Source organism: Peromyscus leucopus, chromosome 5 (genome assembly GCF_004664715.2).
Source record: "Peromyscus leucopus breed LL Stock chromosome 5, UCI_PerLeu_2.1, whole genome shotgun sequence".
Lineage (NCBI taxonomy): Eukaryota > Metazoa > Chordata > Mammalia > Rodentia > Cricetidae > Peromyscus > Peromyscus leucopus.
The window spans coordinates 7,899,703-7,919,448 of NC_051067.1; the positions used below are offsets into that span (position 1 = coordinate 7,899,703).

Consider the following 19,746-nt stretch of genomic DNA (forward strand, 5'->3'; position numbering starts at 1 on the left):
CACCATTTCATATCCACCACCCAAATTTATGCATGGTGCAAAGGACATCCTAGGTATTTACTTGAAATGAATGCGTGGATGATAGGTATTAGTGCTTTGCGTGGCTTTAAAATAATGCGCAAAAGGTGGAGAGCTGGTTCAGCTGTTAAAGTAAGGGTCACAATCCAAATACCTGCTGCTATTCTAGTGCAGCCTGGGCCCGGGGGAGAGTCTTCAGGTCTGTAGATGGATTTTGCTGTCCTTTTTCTGGCTGTCTGCTCCCCTTCCTTAATAAATGTGTAATAAAAGTGTCACTGCAAATCCCCACTTAGAGCCAATAGTCAACAAACGTTTGCTTAGTGGAGGTAGCTAACCGATTCCATGAACAAAGCGAGCCCAGACTTTTGAGGCCAGCTGTGAAGAACCCCACTGATCCAGGGAATCAAGATGCAGGCGCTGATCTTGGGGCGGGCAGCTGCTTGAATCCTGCTTGTATTTAAAGACAGCAGGCGGGCTTGAGGCGTAGGGAGTTAGCACTGATTGGGGAGAAGATCCCTGATAACAGCGATCGTGCTATCCTCCGTCTTTGTGGACGACGTTACTGGGCTTGGGGAGGCGCAAGTCACACAGTAGGTGCTCACTGAAGAGACAGGCTGAGTTGCGCTCTGGACAAGCATCTTCCTGAGGCCTGACTCCCGCAGCTCCCGCGCGCGGACCGATGCCTGGGGATAGGGCGAGCCGCCAGGCCTCGGTGCACCCGAGGCTGGAGTCGTTGACGTCCAGGGCCCGGACGCAGGACGGGGTCAAGGCCGGGGCGCCGGGTAGCGCGGGGAGGGGTGGCCGGACGCGCGAGGCCGGGAAGGGATGTGACGAGCGGCGCGCTGTGCATTGTGGGAATCCCGGGGCCGCCGCGAGTGGTTCCAGTTCACTGGTTCCAGCGGAGCCGGGCGGAGGGCGCGAGCGCGGGACGCGCGGGCGGGAAGCGAGGAGGCGTGGGCGGGCCGGCAGGAGTGCGGAGCGGAGCGGCGCGAGCGGCCGACAGGGCTTGGGCCCCACACCTTGCAGCCGCCCGGTAAGTGCCGCGCGGGCCTCGGAATCGCAGGCTGCCGGTCCGCACCGTCTGGGCCCCGCGCGCCCTCCCGCCGCCGTGCGCAGCGGCCCTGCCTGGCGTCCGGGAGAGCTCGGGCGCTTGCCCTGGATCCTCGGGTGGCCCGGAGCCCGCCAAAGGCCTGCCCGATCAGCGCGCGGGTCCGGGTGGTTTTGTTCAGAAAGCAAACCCGGAAACCAACTTCTCTTGGAGACGCACCCCTGCCCCCGCCGGGGCGCTTTGTGGGAACGGGGCTGATCGGGTCCCTCCTTCGGCGGTAGAGCCAGAGCTGATAGGGGCCCGAGGACACCGAGGCCCCGCGGCCCTGACCGGCCGGACCGCCCGGGCGCGGAGCGTCTGTGCTCGGAGTTGTACTTGGTCGCGCGCCGCCAGCCAGCGCGTGTCCTCCCGGGCACAATAAGTGGGGCGCGAGCCTTGGGCCGTTGTGTGGCCGGCTGGAGGGGGCCCACCGCGAGGCCTTGAGCAGGGGAGGCCCGGGGACCACTCGCGGACCGATTTCCCAGGCCGGGGCAGGCTGGAGAGGAGCCATGGAAGCCCCGCTGCTTTCGCTCGCCTTTTGTTTGCTTTGTGGTGGGGAGGTGTTATTTTAAGGTGACTCCGGAAGGCCGTAGGCTCCCCGCGCGCACAGGGACAGCTGAGAAGAGTCTCTGGGGGTGGGGTGAGTGGAGAGGGAAGGCGCGGGATGCTGCAGGCTGGGTCACCTGACAACAGGTGTGCAAGATGATGAGCCCTGTCCCCACGTCCGCAGAGACCGCTGATAACTCTCATTGCTGCGCAGAAGATCGCTTGAAAGAGTCGATTTAGAAGAAATGTAGGGGACATCTTCTCTGAGTTTGAAAGTGAGTGACTTTTGAACAAGCAGTTGAGACAGACCTTAGCTCCAACAATTACAATCATTATGAAGTCTTTGTAAGGTTTTAATGATCCAATAAACAGCTTAAAGAATAGACAATTAGAGGGGTTCTCCCGCTCGCTTTCTTCCTTGCTGACACCTCTGTGGTTTGAGGTTTTACTGTTAAAAGAGAGGAAGTGTTTTGTTTCTAGACTTTGCTGTAGGGAGCCCCAGTTTGGGGCAGTTTTATGCTGGAGCGGAAGAGCACAAACTAGGGCTAACTCTACTACCCCTCCCGTCACATTTGAGTTCCCGATGTGTAGTCACAGTTATCATTAGTTCTGAAATGGACACTTGGTGCCTGCTGCTGGGACTAATCCACCCTGAACACAATTGGGCAAGTGAGCAGCAGTGACTCGCCTCACACGCCCTTCTGAGTAGATCAGCTTTTTCAATTTATGGTTTTTTTTTTTTTTTTTTTTTTTTTTTTTTTTTCTTAAGGATAATGAAACTCCTGAGACTTTAGACTTTCCCCCTTTCTCTGTTTGCTGGGACTGAGGGCCATGGTTTTCACTTGTTGCTGTCAGTGTTGATCCCTAGGTAAGGTGTGGGGGAGGGGTGAGTGGACATTGTTTCTAGCAGGTGCTAACTTACGATGAGGCAGGAAGAGCTCACAGTATAATATACCGAGAATTGTCTGGAAATTCACATGTGGTAACCTCCTCGATGGCCAGTGTCAGGGAGTGGTACAGGTCAGCCTGCCATTTCCTTGAATCCTAGAAAGAGCTATTCTTTCCTCCCCCAGTGACAAGCTTGGAGCTGATGACGCCCCAGGTTGATTAAAGACTTGTTTAAATAAATAAACTGGAAAACCCAGGCAGTCTCTGTGTGATGTTCAGAGATTTGCAGTAGCCTTTGTTCTTGATGAGCTTTTCAGAGCCCGTTCTTGAAACATGAAATGGGAAAGGGTGAGGGTGAGTGGGACCCTTACCTGTCCTGAGTCCCTCCCTCAATCTGGATGCTTATGGACGGTGGCTCCTGCCCCAGCTCTTCTGAATGCGTGCACCTGAATGGATCAACTCTTGGTTCCAAAGAGGCCAACGCCTTGTTGCCGAGAGCACCTCTGCCTGGTTGGTGTCTTGCACTCACTGGTCCCAAGAATCTGTTCTGGGTTAGGTAATGGGAATGTAGTCATGAGCAAGAAATGCCCAGGCCTTGCTCTGGAGAACCCACTGTAGGAGATGCAAACAGGTGAGTGTCTCCAAGGAGACCAGTGGAGGAGGGGCAGTTGTGTTAGTGGGACTGAGCTCTGTCTGTCCTGGAAAGATCAAGGGGGAGTTTGCTGGACAAGCGAGGACAGATGGGAGGGAGCAAGTGTTTATGCCTGAGAAACCACATGTGCAGATTGTAGAAGACAACAGCAGAGGACCTGTGAGGTCCAGCCAAAGGTTCAGGATAGGGGACAGGCAGGCAGAATCACAAGGAATCCTCATCTGAACCACAGTTGATCCTAAGAGCAGTCAGGAGCCTCCAAGGGCTCTGAGCAAGAGGAGAACAGTAGTCAGTCTCTCATTCTTAGCTAGGACACCTGCTTAGCAAATACCCAGAAGTTTCTAGACACAGGGCTGACTGGGCTCCTGCCCTCTTAAGGTCACGTTTTCTTCTAAGGGCTTTTTGGAGAAGCTGTCTTGGAATTTAGCACAACCTTTATGGGGGAGAGGAAGCAAGGAGCAGCATTGCCCTTATAGTGCAGGGCTGATCCCTCCATGCAGGCAGGAGGCACACCTTGGTGCACATTCAAGGGTGAAGATTCAGGCTCCAGCGACAAGCCATTTCCTGCTTGTGAATGACACTTGGGTTTGCTTTTCTCCACCACTGGAAGCTGGACCCATGAGCAGCATACATGTACTGGGACCTCTTCTGTCTGTAGTCCCTCCTTTGGTTGCCGATGGCTCATTTAGTGTTTGGTGAATGGAGAGATTTTTCCTGATTGACGAGTACAAAGACTGGTCTCTGTTCTGAACCAATCGCAGTGCAGCTTGGGTCATGTAGCAGCCACGTGTCTCTGGGGACAGGACAACAGTGCCAGTGTTAATATTCTGGCAGGAAAGGAATAAACAGGAGAGTGCCGCAGACAGGGTTGCCATCCTGCCCTTCGGAATGAAGTGGCTCTGCTTTGCCTTCGTGACCAACATTGACAGGAAGGTGACCTGCATGTGGATGCAGGCATCTATTCAGCTGCAGGTGGCCCTCATTAATAGTGTCTTCAGCACTTATAGCTCAGATTCCTCCATGCCTGGGACTGGGACTCAGGTTCTCTGCCACGTCTTCCTAGTAGTTCTAACCAATAACTTCATTCGGAGTCACTATCTTCAGAATCGATCATCACCATGAGTTGAGTGCCCTGATTGGTTACATGTACAGCCTACAACCTGCAGACTGTATGCATCCTAGGGCAGTGTGAATGTGGTCCACCACTTTGTAGATGCCATCTTCATGCTGTACTAGTAAAAATGTTGGTCACCCTGGTAAAGGCTGCCTCTGCTATAGCATCAGTGGGCCAGTGTCTTACAGGTGTGAAGAAGATGAACAGTTTCCTCTGGCCAGAATTAGTCAGAATAGTGCTGAGAAGAAAGGTAAACAGGGTCAAAGATGGTCATAACCCTTTGTGTGACTTGTGTCTCAGCTATCAAGGCATGACTCCTTCCGGGAACTCCCAAAGGTGGTGCAAACTCCCTGACTTTTGAAGGTCTCCGCTTTCACAGTGACTTGACAAATGAATCTTGACAAATGCCTATATGGAATAACCCCAAAGGAGGCTCCTGATGCCCCACTAGCCATGGCTCTGCATCCCTGGCCTTTGGACATGCTGCCCTGTTCTCTATTGATGGGAGAACATTCCCTGTAATGGCAAGTAAACAGCCACAGACCAGATAGCAAGCAGGGCTACAGTGGTGAGCAGAAGAAATTGGTTTGGAGCACCATGACAGCTAAGAAAATAGGTGTTGATGCAGTGTAGTGAGTGTTGAGGACCGGTGTGTGCGTGTGTGTGTGTGTGTGTGTGTGTGTGTGTGTGTGTGTGTGTTAAACTCTTTTCCCTCTTTAAAGGCACCAAAGTTCAATCATGGGGACTATTGACCTTGCCTAATCCTAATCATTTCCCAAAGGCACCACCTCTAAATTTAGTGCCAGATTACATTTCTATTCTCTGAATACCCAGAGCTATAGGAAACCTCAGAGACACTGAAACCACAAGTAACCCCGAGTACAGGGACGTAAACCAGTCTCCTCGGATGGGTGGTAGGATCTTCATGTCCTAGGCTGGTGACAGCAGAGGAGTGGCTGTTATGTAGTGGTAACTGGACACATTCTTAGTGTCTTCTGAGTGTCTGGGACCTTCAGTGGATGACTGACTAGGGTGCCCTCCTGGATGGTGAGCATAGCAAGGAAGAGAGGAACTTCTCTGGCCAGCAGCAGTGGTGTGCTGAGAAGAGGCGGAGTGCTTGGAAAGTCATCTTGTCCACACTGTAGGACCTGCCCTTCCCTCAGGTCAGGCTCCATGTAGGACACAGGTTACACTTGCTACTCAGACCATGGCTTCAAAGTCAGCTTTCAGACCGGTTTGTCACATGGCCTATCACAGCCCCTCTTGTAGTTACATATAGATGCGCTGACTGGTGGATCATGATTGGAGGTGGTGTACCCGTTTTGAGACCTAGCCCCTAAAAATCTGTGTGTTACCCTCCATGATGTCCCCCTTCCGTGCAGCCTTGGGAATGAGGCATTAAAGATGGCAGAGTCAGAGATAGGGGTCTGGATCTAGGAGTCGTAGAGATGTGACGGCCAGTCATTGAAACCTTCTCTGGACTTCTCGTGAACTATCTGAGGCTAGGTAACTTTACAAAGAAATTTGCTTAGCGCACAGTTTTGAAGGTTCGTGGGTATGGTGCCAGCCTCAGCTTAGCGCAGATGAGACCCTCCCAACACATATTACACTGCTTTGGGGGGTGGGGTGAGCATGATTATATATCATATCATATCATGATCATATGGTAAGAGGCAGAGGAGTCTGGAGGAGCCAGTACTAGAATCCCACTAGCCCCCCTTCTTAAAGTCGATACCCCTTATCACCAAAATGGAGACTAATCTAACACTTTGTCTTTGGGGGTCATCATGTCTAAAGCATAGTAGGAATTGTTATGAGTGAGAAATAAATTGTAGGGACTTATTAAATGGCAGCTTAGCAATAGTGCCCTGATCAGGACAAGTGTCTGTCTAAGGCCTGTCATGCAAGGAGACGCTGTTTCTTGTCTTACGTGTCCTGTGTCTTGGGTAACAGTTGAGCAGTGGCTCACAGTGTCAGCCCCTTACTCACACACTCGACCAATTTTCCCACCAGCACTTGAAGGTCCTTTCTGCCGTCATCTCTGACATATGAAAACAAAAGGTTCAGAGGGGTTAAGTCACTTGAACAAGGCCACATCATGCTCACTAGTAGTAGAGCCGTGAAGCAGGTCAGGTGTGGAACTCATTATAGATCACGATGCTTGATCTATAGCCTCTACTCCCATGGCCACTTTCCCCACAGTGGAGTTAAGCTGGAGCTGCCCATACACCAAAGACCTCAGAGCAGGCAGGACCTGGCACGCACACACAGGCTTCTCTGGAGACTGCAGGTAGGAAGTCATTGGGCAAAGTGTGGTTAAAGCCCACCACGCGCTGCTGGCGGTGAGGAGGCTCAGGCCTTAGAATTCTTTTATAGCTTGGGGAACTAACTGTAGATAGAAGTGCAGAAAGAACACCCGAGTGTAACAGAACCACGGCCACCCACCTGCCATTGCAGAACCAAAGGGCTGCTGCGTCAGTGAAGCCTCGGACACCATGATGAGATGTGGGCATGTTCCTTACCAGCACAGTGGCTTTGGGGATCGTGATGAGCCACCTGCAGTGGTTACTTGCATTTCAGTTGAATTGCGCAGGCACATACACGAGCTGACCCAAGGCTATGGAAATGTGGAACAGTGGTCTTTCTGGATGTGGCCAGGGCTGAGAAGGGCGTGTGTGAAGAGGAGAACAGAGGACATTCCAAGTGGGAGAAACAGGGTGATGATGGACACAGGATGTCAGAGGTGGCCCGGGGCTCCTGAGCCAGCAAGGATACCAGGAAACAGTGCTGTGGAAATAGATAAAGATGCTTTCTCAGAGCTCAAGGAGATGGGGAGGAGGCAGAAGTGGCTCTGGTCTGGAGAATGCCTGCTGTTAGCTACACTGAGAGGTGAAAGTGTAAAGCAGGTGAGGGGGCAGGGGAGTTCTGCAGCTGGCTTGGGCAAAACTGCTGTTCCTTGGGGGCTATGGAGGCTAGCAGGAAATAGGGGCCATACTTAGGCCTGCTTGGGTTGTATGGTGTACGGTATTGCCGCTGATGAGGCCTAGAGACCCAAGAGAACCTTAGGTGCCTGTAGGACTACTGATACCTTTACCATAGGAGTCTGGTAGCCAGCTCTACACTGGCATAGGGACAGAGTGTCCTTAGCTTTTTTGTATAAAGACTCTTGGCTGTTGTCAGAGAAGGAAACAGAAGGAATATCACTCTTAAAGAGTGAGCATGTGTAGGACTTGGCAGGTCCACAGAGGCCCTGTAGGTCTTCTGGGGGAACAGCTGGTCTGTGCACATGTCATAAAGGTGCTGAGCTGCTGGTAATCGTCCCTGACCACAGGCCGCTCCTGCCGAAAGAGGGGAGAGACCCTGCAGTGAAAGCTCTGAAGATCTTGGGTTGTTGGTCTGTGAGACGCATTTGCTAAGGCAAAGGTTAGGAATCAGTGACAACTCTCTGCAGACAGGTACAGTGCCACCCACACTGCATGCTCAGTGAGCCCAGGTACCTGGGCATGGTGTGTCCTAGAACAGTGTTGCCACAGAGGTCAGCTCATTGCTTCTGACCCTCTTTAATTGTCCCAAGACCTTAAGCCCTTGGATCTGGCACAGTGCAGGGCTCCTGGCAGCGGCTGGAGCTGCCTTTCCTCTGCTGCAATGTGGCTGCCCCAGCATGCCCAGGAATTTTGTTGTCTGTGGCCTTCACAGCTGTGTCTCTAGCAGGCAGATGTTGGTATGGACCACAGCCCCTAAGATAAAGAATGTCAGAATAACAAGAATCCTAGCCTTGGGGCCTTGTGCTCACAGGCACAGTCTTTAGAACTGGAAGGCCTACACATCATGGAGCCTAACCTCGGAGTCTTAGCATCTGGGAGACCTGTTCATTTGGTTCAGTGAGCAATAGGATTGCATCAGGGAGACTCCAGAATCACCCGGTATCCCTCACAGTTATCCTTCAGCACGCCATACTGGCTTCACACTCCAGTTTTACATTTGTTCACTTACAATTTAAGTGACTCTCGGGTTATTATTAATCATCTCTCTCGCCGCCACCTTGGGAGGGCAGGGACCACCTTTGCCCAGCAAAGTTCCAGTAGTGTACACTTCATGTAAGCCTTTGCCACCCTGCAAGTGCAGTCAGGTTCGGCCCTCCATCCACTTGCAGTCTGTGAGAAGCTGGAATCAGCCATCACTGCTGTGGCCTGAAACTCAGGGAGCTGAGATTCTGGACAGCAGGTCAGGAATGATTGACAGCACAGAGAAAGAGGTCAAAGGAGGCCTGACGAGGGGGAGAGTCAGTGCAGATGTGTGAAGAGGAAAAGCAGGAGGACCCTTGTGGGGCACCCCACGAATCCCTGTGTCGGAGTTTGACTCACAGTGATGTGAAGCCAAGTGAGATTTGTGTGGAGGGCCCGGATTCCCATGGCATTGCATAGTGGTGGCCAAGAAGCATGATTTTTCTTCTCTTGGGATTTGTAGTGGTCCTAGTGAGCTTTTAGATCAGGGCTGGGACACATTCAGGTGTGTATGTGACAAGATTGCCCGGCCTGCAGGGTGGAGAGCAGGAGGAGAGCAGGAAGCGAGGGAGAACTTTGCAGGTGCCCGTGACCACCGGGTTAGCATGGGATGAGTCGAGTCCAGCCGTGGCTGAGGAACACCCTCTGGGCAAGGGCTGTGTGGTGGGAGTAGACGAAGCAAAGCCGGCGACGCCTCTTTTCCAAGGCTGCCCAGTGGACTGCATGCGCTCAGAAGGCCTCTTTCAGCTGCCACCGGTGGCATCTGGCTTTCCCTCACTGCTCTTGCCTGTCATAGGCCAGGGCCCTGGGAGAGAGAACACAGTTTTCATTACAGATTTCGGCCTCTTGGCTTTATGTCCTTGTTCTGGGTGAAGACCATAGTTTTCTTTCCTTTTACTACAGATTTATTATTCCAGTCTCAAGTACATAAAAATGCAGTTATTAAAGAGGTGTAGAACATAATAGGAAATCCCATCACTTTATTATTTTTTACACCATGAGGCATAAAGGCAGGACACTTAAGAGCAGTCATTGTCAGTGTAACATTTAAATGGAAGTGACCAATAAAATTGATGTCACAGGGTAAAATCCACAAAACTTTATTCTCTTTGCAAGGCTCAGACAGCTCTCTCCGAGCACATAAATGACTTGGCAGGCCAAGTGGCCTCAGCAGCTGCCTGCTGCGCCTGTCCTCTGTTCCTGTCAAGAGACCACAGTGTACCTGGGAAATGGGGAGTGAGTTGTCCCAGTGTCCCTGACTGTGTGCTTCTTACCCTCACAGTGAACTTGCTGATCTGCTTCTGGGGCCACCGCCATGTCGAGCCGTGGTGGGAAGAAGAAATCTACCAAGACCTCCCGGTCAGCCAAGGCAGGAGTCATATTCCCTGTGGGACGGATGCTGCGGTACATCAAGAAAGGCCACCCTAAATACCGGATCGGCGTGGGGGCACCTGTGTACATGGCTGCTGTCCTGGAATACCTGACAGGTTAGTTCCCAAGCCAGCTGTGGCACCGTGGGGTGGATGTGGTGGGTCTGTGAGCTTGCCAAGGACTTACAGGATCTTTTCCTACTTAAAGAAGCCTCTTTAAATTTCTGGAAAGTCACAGACTAGAACAAGAATCATTTTTACCTGGATCTGCCAGTTGCTAACATTTTACCTGGATTACTTGGTCCCCTCCCCCACATTTTTGTGCACTGACTCTTCTGTGTTTATTTTTGGCGGTTAGGTACCTCATTTTTAAGTTTTCAGAGTTACCCTAATAACGCCATCTATGACCTCAGGTTTCTTTCTTGATTCAGGAGCCATTTCAGTATCTTGGATTGCACATACCCATCAGGTCTGCCTAGTCCCGTGTCATTTTGAAGGGCTCCAGGGTTAGTCTCCCGTTATGCTGACATTTTAAAGCATCCATGCCACTTATCTTGCCGAGTGTTCTTCGGTCTGGGCTGCTCTCGTGATAGGAGATTTCGGCCTTGCTTTGCAGGCGAAGCAGGGCGGTGTTGACTCTTACTCTCTGCTCCTGGTGTGGGCTTGTCCTGTTCCTCCTTCATCTGAAGTGGCAGATACCAGCTTTCTGCACATCTCTTACCATAGCCATCCTTCAGCCAGTGTCTTTAGTCTCCCAGGATGATCTTAACCCTAGAGAGCCCTTATACTGTGGTGGGTATATTGAACAAGGAGTTGGGGGTTGGATTATTATTTATTTATTTATTGAGACAAAGTCTCATGTAGCCCAGCCTATCCCCCAACTCTACACAGCTGAGAATGACCTTGAAATCCATGGTAGTTATAAAATAGAGCTTTTCCCATTTCTTTCATTCTGTATATCCTAGGTGGCTTTCCTCTGTCAATCATATGTTCTCCACCCCCACCCCCTTCCCTTCTTATTTTTGTGCGATTGGGATTGGCTCATGGTTTCCTAACTTAGTGTGTAATTCTTCACTCAGGTCATAGCACATTTCAATGCTCAAACTGGCCCTGGGTAGAAGAAAAGCTTCTTCCTATGTTCCTGTTCCACATCCTCACTGCTTTCTGTAGGTTTTCTTGCTGTTGAGCTCAGTGGGATGCCTTAAGTCTCACTTTGAACTTTTCTTGTCCCGGTCTTGGAGTCAGCCACTGTGTGGTTGTTCGCACAGGTCTGATTCTCCCCATTGTGGGAGACTAGCTGGGCAAGGACAGACATTGTCCCTGGTTTTAGTGAAGAGAAAACGAGGCCTCGGAGCCTAAGAGGATGCACCTAGTCTGCACACACCCTTTCGGGGGGCCCAGAAGGCCCAGATGCAGCTCTCTTTTGTAATGGGGTGAGCTTCCTGGGTACTAGGAAGTAGCTCCCTGACTCCTGTGGCTGCCTCTCCTCTAAGAGAAGAAGAGATTGAGCCACACAGGGCACCTCTTCTGAACTGGCACACCTAAGGAGCAGAGCTGCTGGACTGCTCCCGCACTGCCCACACCTCTCCCCATGGCAAGTCTCAGGCCCCCCTGAGCAGACACCGTCCCGAGGGAGGTGACGTTCTCATGATTATCAAGCTTTGAAAAGTAGTCATTTTGTTGGAGTCATGAGGCGTTTACACATATTTTGGGGCTTTTGGCTTTCTGCTTGGGAAATGTGCTCACAGGTGGCAAACCTGTTAGTGTGGGCTGGGCATGGTTCTCACTCTAGATGAGGAAACAGGCCGAGAGTTTAGGTGGGGTACCCCGGGTTCTGGTTGTTTCTCGGTCCCTGTGGTAAAACATTGACAGAGAGCAGTTTGGTGGAGGGAGAGAGTTTATTTAGCTTCCAGGTTATGATCCTTCATCAGGCAGAGCCAGGGCAGAAGCTTGGGCTAGGAACTGAAACGAGAGCCCGTGGGGGTACTGCCTCCTGGCCTGCTTCCAGCTGTGTACTCAGCCCAGGCCCACCTGCCCACGGGTGGCACTGCCCACAGTGGGTGGCTCCTCCTGCATCAATTAGCAATCAAGAAAATGCCCCACAGACGTACCCACAGGCCAGGCTGTTGGAGTCAGTCCCTTGGTTAAGGCTCCCTCTTCCCAGGTGTGTCAGGTTGATAACTGAAGCTGACTTGGGGGGGGGGGATTATGGGCAGCATCGACGGTCAGCCAGAGGGGCGGGAGGGGTGACTGGATGGACAGCAGAGAACTCCATAGTTCTACACATTGTGACCAAGCTGAGTCACTTCACCTTTCTGGGCCCACTTTGCTTACAGCTCAGATGGAGACAGTTATCCCTGCTCTCTGGGTACCATAGCAGCTTCTTTAGGGCAAGATGGGAAAGCCTCCTCACAGCACGATGCCCCCGCTGCCACAGACGCTCTCAGTAGGTTAAATGCAGCACGAGTTTCATTTCTTCCCCAGAGCTTCTCGTGGTTGGTTGGTGAGGTGTGAGGGACAGTACCGTCACTCCCCCATCTCGGGCAGCTGCTCCCTATTCCCCCCGGGTATCTGTAGAAGTGTCTTGTCTGCGCCTATCTCCTTATGGCTCTGAGCCCGCTACTTAGGAGACGGAGATCCTTGTGCATGACTCTGGGGACCTTGACCATGGTGCGCCCACCCTGGTCCTCCTGCCATGGTCGTGTGGGGTGGTGCTCATAATGGAGAAGGTCGGCAGGGGCAGCCCATGACTGGGGAAGCAGCGCGGAGGCCTTCTTTGCCCAGTGAAGTGTGAGATGTTTTGTTCTGCAAAGCTCTCCCCATGCTGCTAACTGAATACACACCGTATCTGCCTGTGCACGGCTTTAGTCCTTGGCGTGAACATCCCGGCACTGCCCATCACATGCCTGGCCCATGTAATTCGGGAGAATACAGTGGTCAGCGCTGCGCTGTCACCTGTGAGGTCCCTGAATCCCGTTTCTTGCTGGAGAAGCATCAGATGGGCAGGGGCTGTGTCCAGCGAGCCCTCAGAACACTGCTGCGCGCACTGTGCTCTCAGAGGTCCCAGCACTCGGTCTGTGGGATCAGAATGTGACAGTCAGGGGTAGCTGGGAGCTTTAGGTGTCTCCCTGTCCTCAGTCTTGCCTTGGGGTCCTTAGTGAAAGGAGAGGTGGACCGACTCCTCTTTCTGTCCTGCCTTTGTTTTTGTTTCACTGAAGACCTTTTCTCACTCGTCTTGCACACTTATTGAGTACCTACTGTTTGCCAGGTACTGTGCTGTACTCTGCATGAGAACACAGTGACGGGGCAGAACAGGCTGTACTCTGGAGCTGTGTACAGAGTGGGTGTGAGCAGAGCAAAGGGGTGCCTGATCAACCGTGGGCCTGGAGATTCACCGTCAGGGAAAACTTCAGGGGGTTGGAAGGAGACGCCCCCATAGGCCTGGGGAGGGCCTTGGTGTCAGGCCGTACTGCAAGAGCTGGAGGAAGTTTCTACGGTCAGTCCCCCTGTGCTCCACACCTGCTGGGTGCTAGTCCCACACTCAGGCATGAGGAAGGTATAGAAAGAAAGCAGAGATCAGCCTTCCATCATCTTGGAGTCTAGTCAAGATGAGCATCAGATACTGTGCTGTGATTCAAGGCGGGTGTTGCAGGGAAGTCTCATTCACCTAGCAGATCCTCACTGTGGGCTGTGATATGTTTGGTAAGACACCAGGCCCATCCCACCCTAGAGAACTTTGTTCCAGATCAGGTACAGGAAAGTGACAGACGATGATGGGACAGGACCACCCGGGCTGGGATGCAGAAGTGGGACAGTGAGCAGGTATCAGAAACTGTCTCCTGAGGATGTTAAAACTGCTCTGTATGTCTAGTTTCCTGCACCCTGCAGAGAGATTGCCTTCTTCTCTGCATGGCCCAGACTCGGGGAAGTTAAACCATGGCAGGCATGGCGTCGGGGATGTCCCTTTGAAAGATGAGCTGCCCTCCTACCTTTGGAAGGGCTGCTGGAGACACAGGAGGGCTCCTCGGGGACCAGCTGTGTTGTCTTGTTTCTGGGACAAGAACCCTGACTAAATGACTTGAGGAGACCTTTATTCTGGCTCACAGTTTGAAGGTAGAGCCGCCCATAGCAGGAGGCAGTGGCAGGAGATGGTAGCTGCTCACACTGTGGTCAGTCAGGAAACGTGGGTGCTGGTTCAGCTTGCGTTCTCCTCTTCACTCTGTCTGGGATACCAGCACATAGGATGCTACTGCCTGTATTTAGGGTAGGCTTTCCTGCCTTAATTAACCCAATTAGAAGCTCCCTTCCTTACATACTTGCCCTGGTGTGTTTCCTGGGTGATTCTAGGTCCTGCCAAGCTGACAGTATTAACTGTCACTCTGACCTAAGGCTGCTCTACTATCTGTAAAATGAGCAGCCCAGCCCCTGCCCCAGTGAGCTCTAAGGCAGAGGTAGAAGCAGCTGCAGAGTCCTCGTGATGGTGTACTCCGTGTGCCAAAGGAGAACATAGAGAGGTAGGCAGTCTCCACAAGTTCTATTCTGAGGTGACTGGATTGACACTTCCCTTAAGGATGGTAAGGGGAGCTGTCCTTGCCCACTGTGACTTGTCTTTCCCACTGATCCACGGACCTGGTCTCCCCAGGCACCCACAGGATGTCTTAGAACTGTTGCTGGACTCTTCTGAAAGCCTCCTTCATTGGACATCTCAAGACATATCCTTGGCAAACTCTTTCTTCTGGTGCTGAAGGTCCCCTGTGTCTTGAGTTCTGAAACATTCTTGGAAATGGGAGGGTTTTCCAGGCTATGGAGGAGCTGAGAGAGCCCAGCTCTTGGCCAGTTATGCCAGAGCTGAGGCCAAACCAGCCTGGGAAGGTGATGAGCTGGTGGTGCCCTGTGAACCAGAGGCTAGGAGCATGGTTACACCCTGTGGAAATTGTATTTTCAGGATCAGCCATGCAACTTGTCTTTCCTGTTCCTCTTAAGGATGGAGGGATGTGAGGAGGTGGTAGTGCATCTTGCTATGAAACTAAGTTGGGGTTGGTTCTGGCTCTTGGGTGAGGACCCCTGTCAGATATCTGCTGAGGCTAAAAGGAATGAGCAGCAGCATCTGGAAGAAGCCTGGATCTAAAAGCCTTCTTCCCCAAACCCCTGCACTGTGGTCAAGGCCTGGCCCAACCCTTCCCAGGCCCAGTCGTCTGCGTGTCCCTGGAGTGCCTCAGCTTTGCTGTATAGCCTCCTGGCTCTTGGTCTCCCAGCCAAGAGATCAGAGCAGCCCTACCTAGTGCTGTGTATACTGATACTGGTTCTAAAACATGTAGCCTGCATTTCATATTACACAATCAGCAACAGAACAAGACAGGTGTTAACATGGGGGACAGTGAGGCAGTCAAGGACAGGTTCTTTCTACCCAGCCATCATCTTTGATCTCATAGTATTGAGAACCTTTAAAAAAAGGTTTATTTTCTTTTGAATCACGAATATATGTATGTGTGTAGGGTGTGGGGAGAGTATGTGAATGTGAGTGCAGGTGTCTGCAGAGGCCAGAAGAGGGCACAGGATCCCCTGGAACTGGAGTTATAGGCAGTTGTGAGCCGCTTGACATGGATGCTGGGACCCAAACTGGTCCTCTGCAAAAGCAGCAACCACTCTTCACTGCACTCTTTCCAGCTCACCGAGGAACTTTATGATGAATGATATTTGAAGGAAATTTGGCTCTTGCTGCAGTCCCAGAGCCCATAGAGCCTCTCCCTGAGCTCAGCACAGTGTCGACAGTGGGAAGTATGATGTAAGGAATGAGACTTGGGGGCCGGAGAGATGGCTCAGAGGTTAAGAGCACAGACTGCTTTTCCAGAGGTCCTATTTTCAGTTCTCAGCACCCACATGGCAGCTCACAGCTGAACTGTCTATAACTCCAGTATCAGGGATCTGGTGTCTTCGAGGGCACCGGTATGCATGTGGTGCTCATACTTAATGGGCAAAACACTCATACATATAAAATAAATAAATCTAAAAAAAAAAATAGAAAAGACATGGGACATTACTTCTGCTCCCCGGGAGTTCCTTGGTGTGGGGTGACATTTAAGTGATATTATAGTGTCTGTGGCTAAAATCAGGGGATGACCAGATCCATACTTCTGAGAGAGAGAGAGAGAGAGAGAGAGAGAGAGAGAGAGAGAGAGAGAGAGAGAGCGCTTTGCCATGACACAGTCAGGGACACCAAGCCCAGAAAAGGTGGCATCTGAGGAGAGCTAAGTTAGGAGACACAGAGTGTCACCTTAAAGACAGAATTTTGTTCTGGCTTGGCATTGACTCTCCAAGCTGGACCTAGGAACACCTAGGTCTCCTCCACAGAGAACCTGTAATGTAGATAGTGCTGAAATACCTGAGTTAGTTTCCTTGGGAACCTGTGTACTCATGCTGTGTGAGTCACTCTTGCACTGGGACTAGAGGCAAGAGCTCTGCCTTCAAGAAGCTTGCCCTGGAAGGAAGAACCTTTGTGGCCTCTCAGCCCAAGCCCTGAGAGAACAGGCCTCGTTCTTCATGATCAGACCACTTTCCTGTTTTTGTCCAGACACCCTGTTAGGTGATCTCATCACACACCTTATTCTGTATTTAACTTTCTAGAGACTTAAGCCTGTGTACCAAAAGGAAATCCACTAGCAAAGGGTATCGTGTAGTTAAGCAGACTGGGAAATGCTGACTACCAGCTACCAAGATAGACCATCCCTACAGGACCATTGATTGGAGTCAAAGCTGGGCTGTTTAAAAACCTAGTGTCATAATGTTATTTGCATCTTGTAGGAGGACAGGGTGGTGGCCTGTGGCTTTTCTGTCTTGCTTGGGTCAAATCTATAAATGTATAGAATGATGAAGACAGCATTTGCATATTGCTAATCCCTACTTTTCATTCCATTTCCCAAGCCCCTCCCTCCATGTTTCTAATCTTGGTCTTCCTTCTCCCATCTCATCCCTGGCCAGAGCCTTCCCAAGTCCTCTCATGGTCAATGCTGCAGGTCAGCACTGACTAATGGTTGTGAAGTGTCAAGACTAGCTCCTAACTTGGAAAGCAGTCCCCCCGCCGGCTGATCTGATGGCCACTCCTCAGCCTGAATGAGGTTCAGGTCTTGGGCCTGCCTGTACTACAACCCAAGAACAAGGCATGACTGCTAGATGTTTTCCTGCCAACCGGTGGTCTGCCAACAAAATGGTGGTCCTCACCCATGCACCATGTGACTTCTGGTCTCTAACTCCAGCTAAATGTCGCATATGCCACAGCTCATTCCTACCCCATCTCTTAGGGGAAGGGGAGAGAGAACTCCCTAGCAGCAGCACACCTTGCTACACAGATGTGCCTTGCAGCCGGCAGCGATCACACTTGCCACTTCTGAGGAGGAAAAGCAGAGGTCGTACAGACTGAAGGTTGCCTTAGGCAGGGCCTGCAGTTAGTTCATCTGTCACTTTCCTTGAAAATGAGGCCCTCATCTCTTTTATGCTTTCCTTTCTGGGACACCCCAGTGTGTCCTGAACTAACACAGCTAAAAATATAGTGAAAGAGGACTCTATTCAGGCTGAGCTCTGTGATGCTCCACAGCCCTTGCAGTGCCTGCATCCCTCGTGTGCATGGCTGCTCATGACACCGCTCTGAAAGGCCAATGCCAACCTCACTTTCCTTAAATTAAAACAAAACAGAAACGAGAAGCCAACATTTTGAAGAAGTCAGGGTTGCAACAGAAAGAAAGGTGGGCCACTGCAGTTCAAAGTGCGCTGTGCAGAGGGCGTGCGGATCTGCTCCCTGGCTGGCTTTGCGAGTGTTTCGTGTTTGAAAGTTTCGAACCTGAAGCACACCTGTAATCCCAGCAACCAGAGGGAGCAGCTGGCGCTGCAGCTTCTGTGTGCACGAGTGAACAGTTTTAGTCTGGTTGTCCCTAATGTGAACTCTCAGTGTTCTTCTTTGCTAACCAATTCCAGAATGGTGCACAGTCTTACAGAGTGGACTGTCAAGTGACTAAGGAGATGAAGGAGCTGTGGCCACCTGCGACCTCAGCCCTTCATCTCCTGAGGGGATGGGTGACTCCAGGGAACCCTTGGACAAGAATCAGTTCAGCACTGTTTCCCTAACTGAACTGTCAGCAGTTAATGGATTCCCTTGGGTATGCTTTAGACTAGAGGGAACAGCCGGGAAGCCGAGGGTAGGCCTCACCCAGGATGTGGGGTGGAGCAGAGCCTCCTCCATTGCAAATGCACCTGTAGAGCTCCCAGGCTGAGATCTTAGGGCCCTCGATACGGCCTTCCTCTGTTTCTTCCGTATTCCTTCCTTCCTTTTACTTTTGATTTTTGAGATAATATAATTACTTTTCCCTTCCCTTCTGCCCCCCAAACCTTCCCCACATACCTTCAAATCCATGGCCTCTTCTCTCATTGTTACTGCATGCAAATATGTATATGTTATTTACATATATATTCCTAACTATAACCTGCTCAGTCCATATGTTACTTGTATGTATGTTTTCAGAGCTGACCATTTGGTACTGGACAAACAGCTGGTGTGCTCTTCCCTGGTGAAGACTGCCTCCCCTGCTCCCAGGCCTTGTGGGTTTTTCCCTCTCCACCTTGGTGTGTCTATTGGTATCGTCCTTGCTCAGCTCTCGGCTGGGCAGTCATGGAGAGACTATGAGTGTAGTTTCTGACATTACTAGGAGACACAGCAAATCCCCCATTCTCTGGCTCTTACTACAGGTTTTTTTTGTCCCCTTTTCTGCAGGGTTTCCAGAGCCTTAGGTGCAAGAGTGCTTTGTAGATGTATCCATTCCGTCTGGACCCCACAGCTCTGCATTTTGATTGCCTGTGGTTTCTCTGTTGCAAAGGGAAGTTTCTTTGATGAGGGGTGAAGATTACACTGACCTGTGGGTATGAAGACAGACATAGTTGTTGTTAGGGATTACACCAGCTAATCAGGCTTTCCTAAAAGTCCTGGACTTGTCCAGGAGCAGATGGGACCTGGGCACTCTGAAGTAGTTGTCCCAGATCCCCATTCTCTTCCAGGGCCCAGGGTTGGATCACAACATTTATATCAGACTTTATTTATCTTATTTGTCTGTTTAGTTTGTTGTTTTGAGATAGGGTCTCATTGTGGAGCCCTGGCTTGCCTGGAACTCATTTTGTAAGTGAGTTGGCCTGGAACTCACATAGGTCTGCCTCTCCGGTGCTGGGATTAAAGGCATGAGCCGCTGCCACACTCCGTACCTCCGTACTGCCAGTCCCCCGGGATGGAAGGCTGTAGGCTAGGCTGGTCTAGAAATCACTCTGTGTCTATGTCAGTGAGGGCTAGGGTGAACTTAAACTCATAATCCTCCTGCCTCAGCATCCCCAGTGCTGAGATTGTAGGCAAATACCACCCCACGCACCCCACTGGTCCTCCTGACGGCGTCTTTTCTTTGTTAATGTGGTTCTGGGGATTGACCCTGGGACCTCACGAGTGCTGGGCAATGCTTTGCCATTGATCTCATTTCCAGCCCTTGATGGTGTTTCGTGAGTTTTAACAAAGGCTAACCTATCAGATGCTCTTTCTTTCACAGATGGCCTGTCGAGGGTTCATCAAACCCAAAGACACCTAGGTTTTCTCCTGTTACCTGCTAGGAGTTTTATGGTTTTTATTCTCTACAGTTAGATCTGTGGTCTGTTTTGAGTTTTGTTTTTTATTGTTGTTTTTTGTTTTGTTTTGTTTTTGGCCAAGAGTGTAACGTCTATGTTGAGGTGAATTGTTTATATAATTATTTATTGAAGGTAAACCACAGTGCCTAAAAACTTAAGTGAGCATGAAGGCTCTCTGTGTCCTCTCTGTCTCTCTGTCTCTCTTTAAAATATTTATTTTACATCTTGACTGCAGTTTCCCCTCCCTCTTCTCCTCCTAGTCCCCCCCCCCACCTCTCCTCTGCCCCTATCCCTCCATCTGCTCCTCCTCCATTTCTATTCAGAATAGGGCAGGTCTCCCATGGATGTCAACAAAACATGGCATACCAAGTTGTTGTAAGACTAAGCGCATTGCCTTGTATGAAGGCTGGGCTAGG

General features: G+C 51.1%; 1 protein-coding gene across 5 annotated transcripts in view; it reads left to right on the plus strand.

Annotated features, from left to right (window-relative positions):
- The first annotated feature begins 851 nt into the window (after positions 1 to 851).
- The window catches only part of LOC114688930 (core histone macro-H2A.1), a 64,309-nt gene continuing 45,414 nt past the window's right edge, over positions 852 to 19,746 (plus strand). For 4 of the 5 annotated variants that reach the window (XM_028863402.1, XM_028863406.1, XM_028863405.1 and 1 more), the window contains exons 1-2: positions 852 to 1,051; positions 9,592 to 9,796. In XM_028863402.1, the coding sequence (XP_028719235.1) occupies positions 9,625 to 9,796 (172 nt within the window). In that variant the 5' untranslated portion in view covers positions 852 to 1,051; positions 9,592 to 9,624. Of the gene's footprint in view, positions 1,052 to 1,901; positions 1,927 to 9,591; positions 9,797 to 19,746 lie in introns of those variants that run through there. The other variant, XM_037205690.1, reaches the window with a different exon arrangement.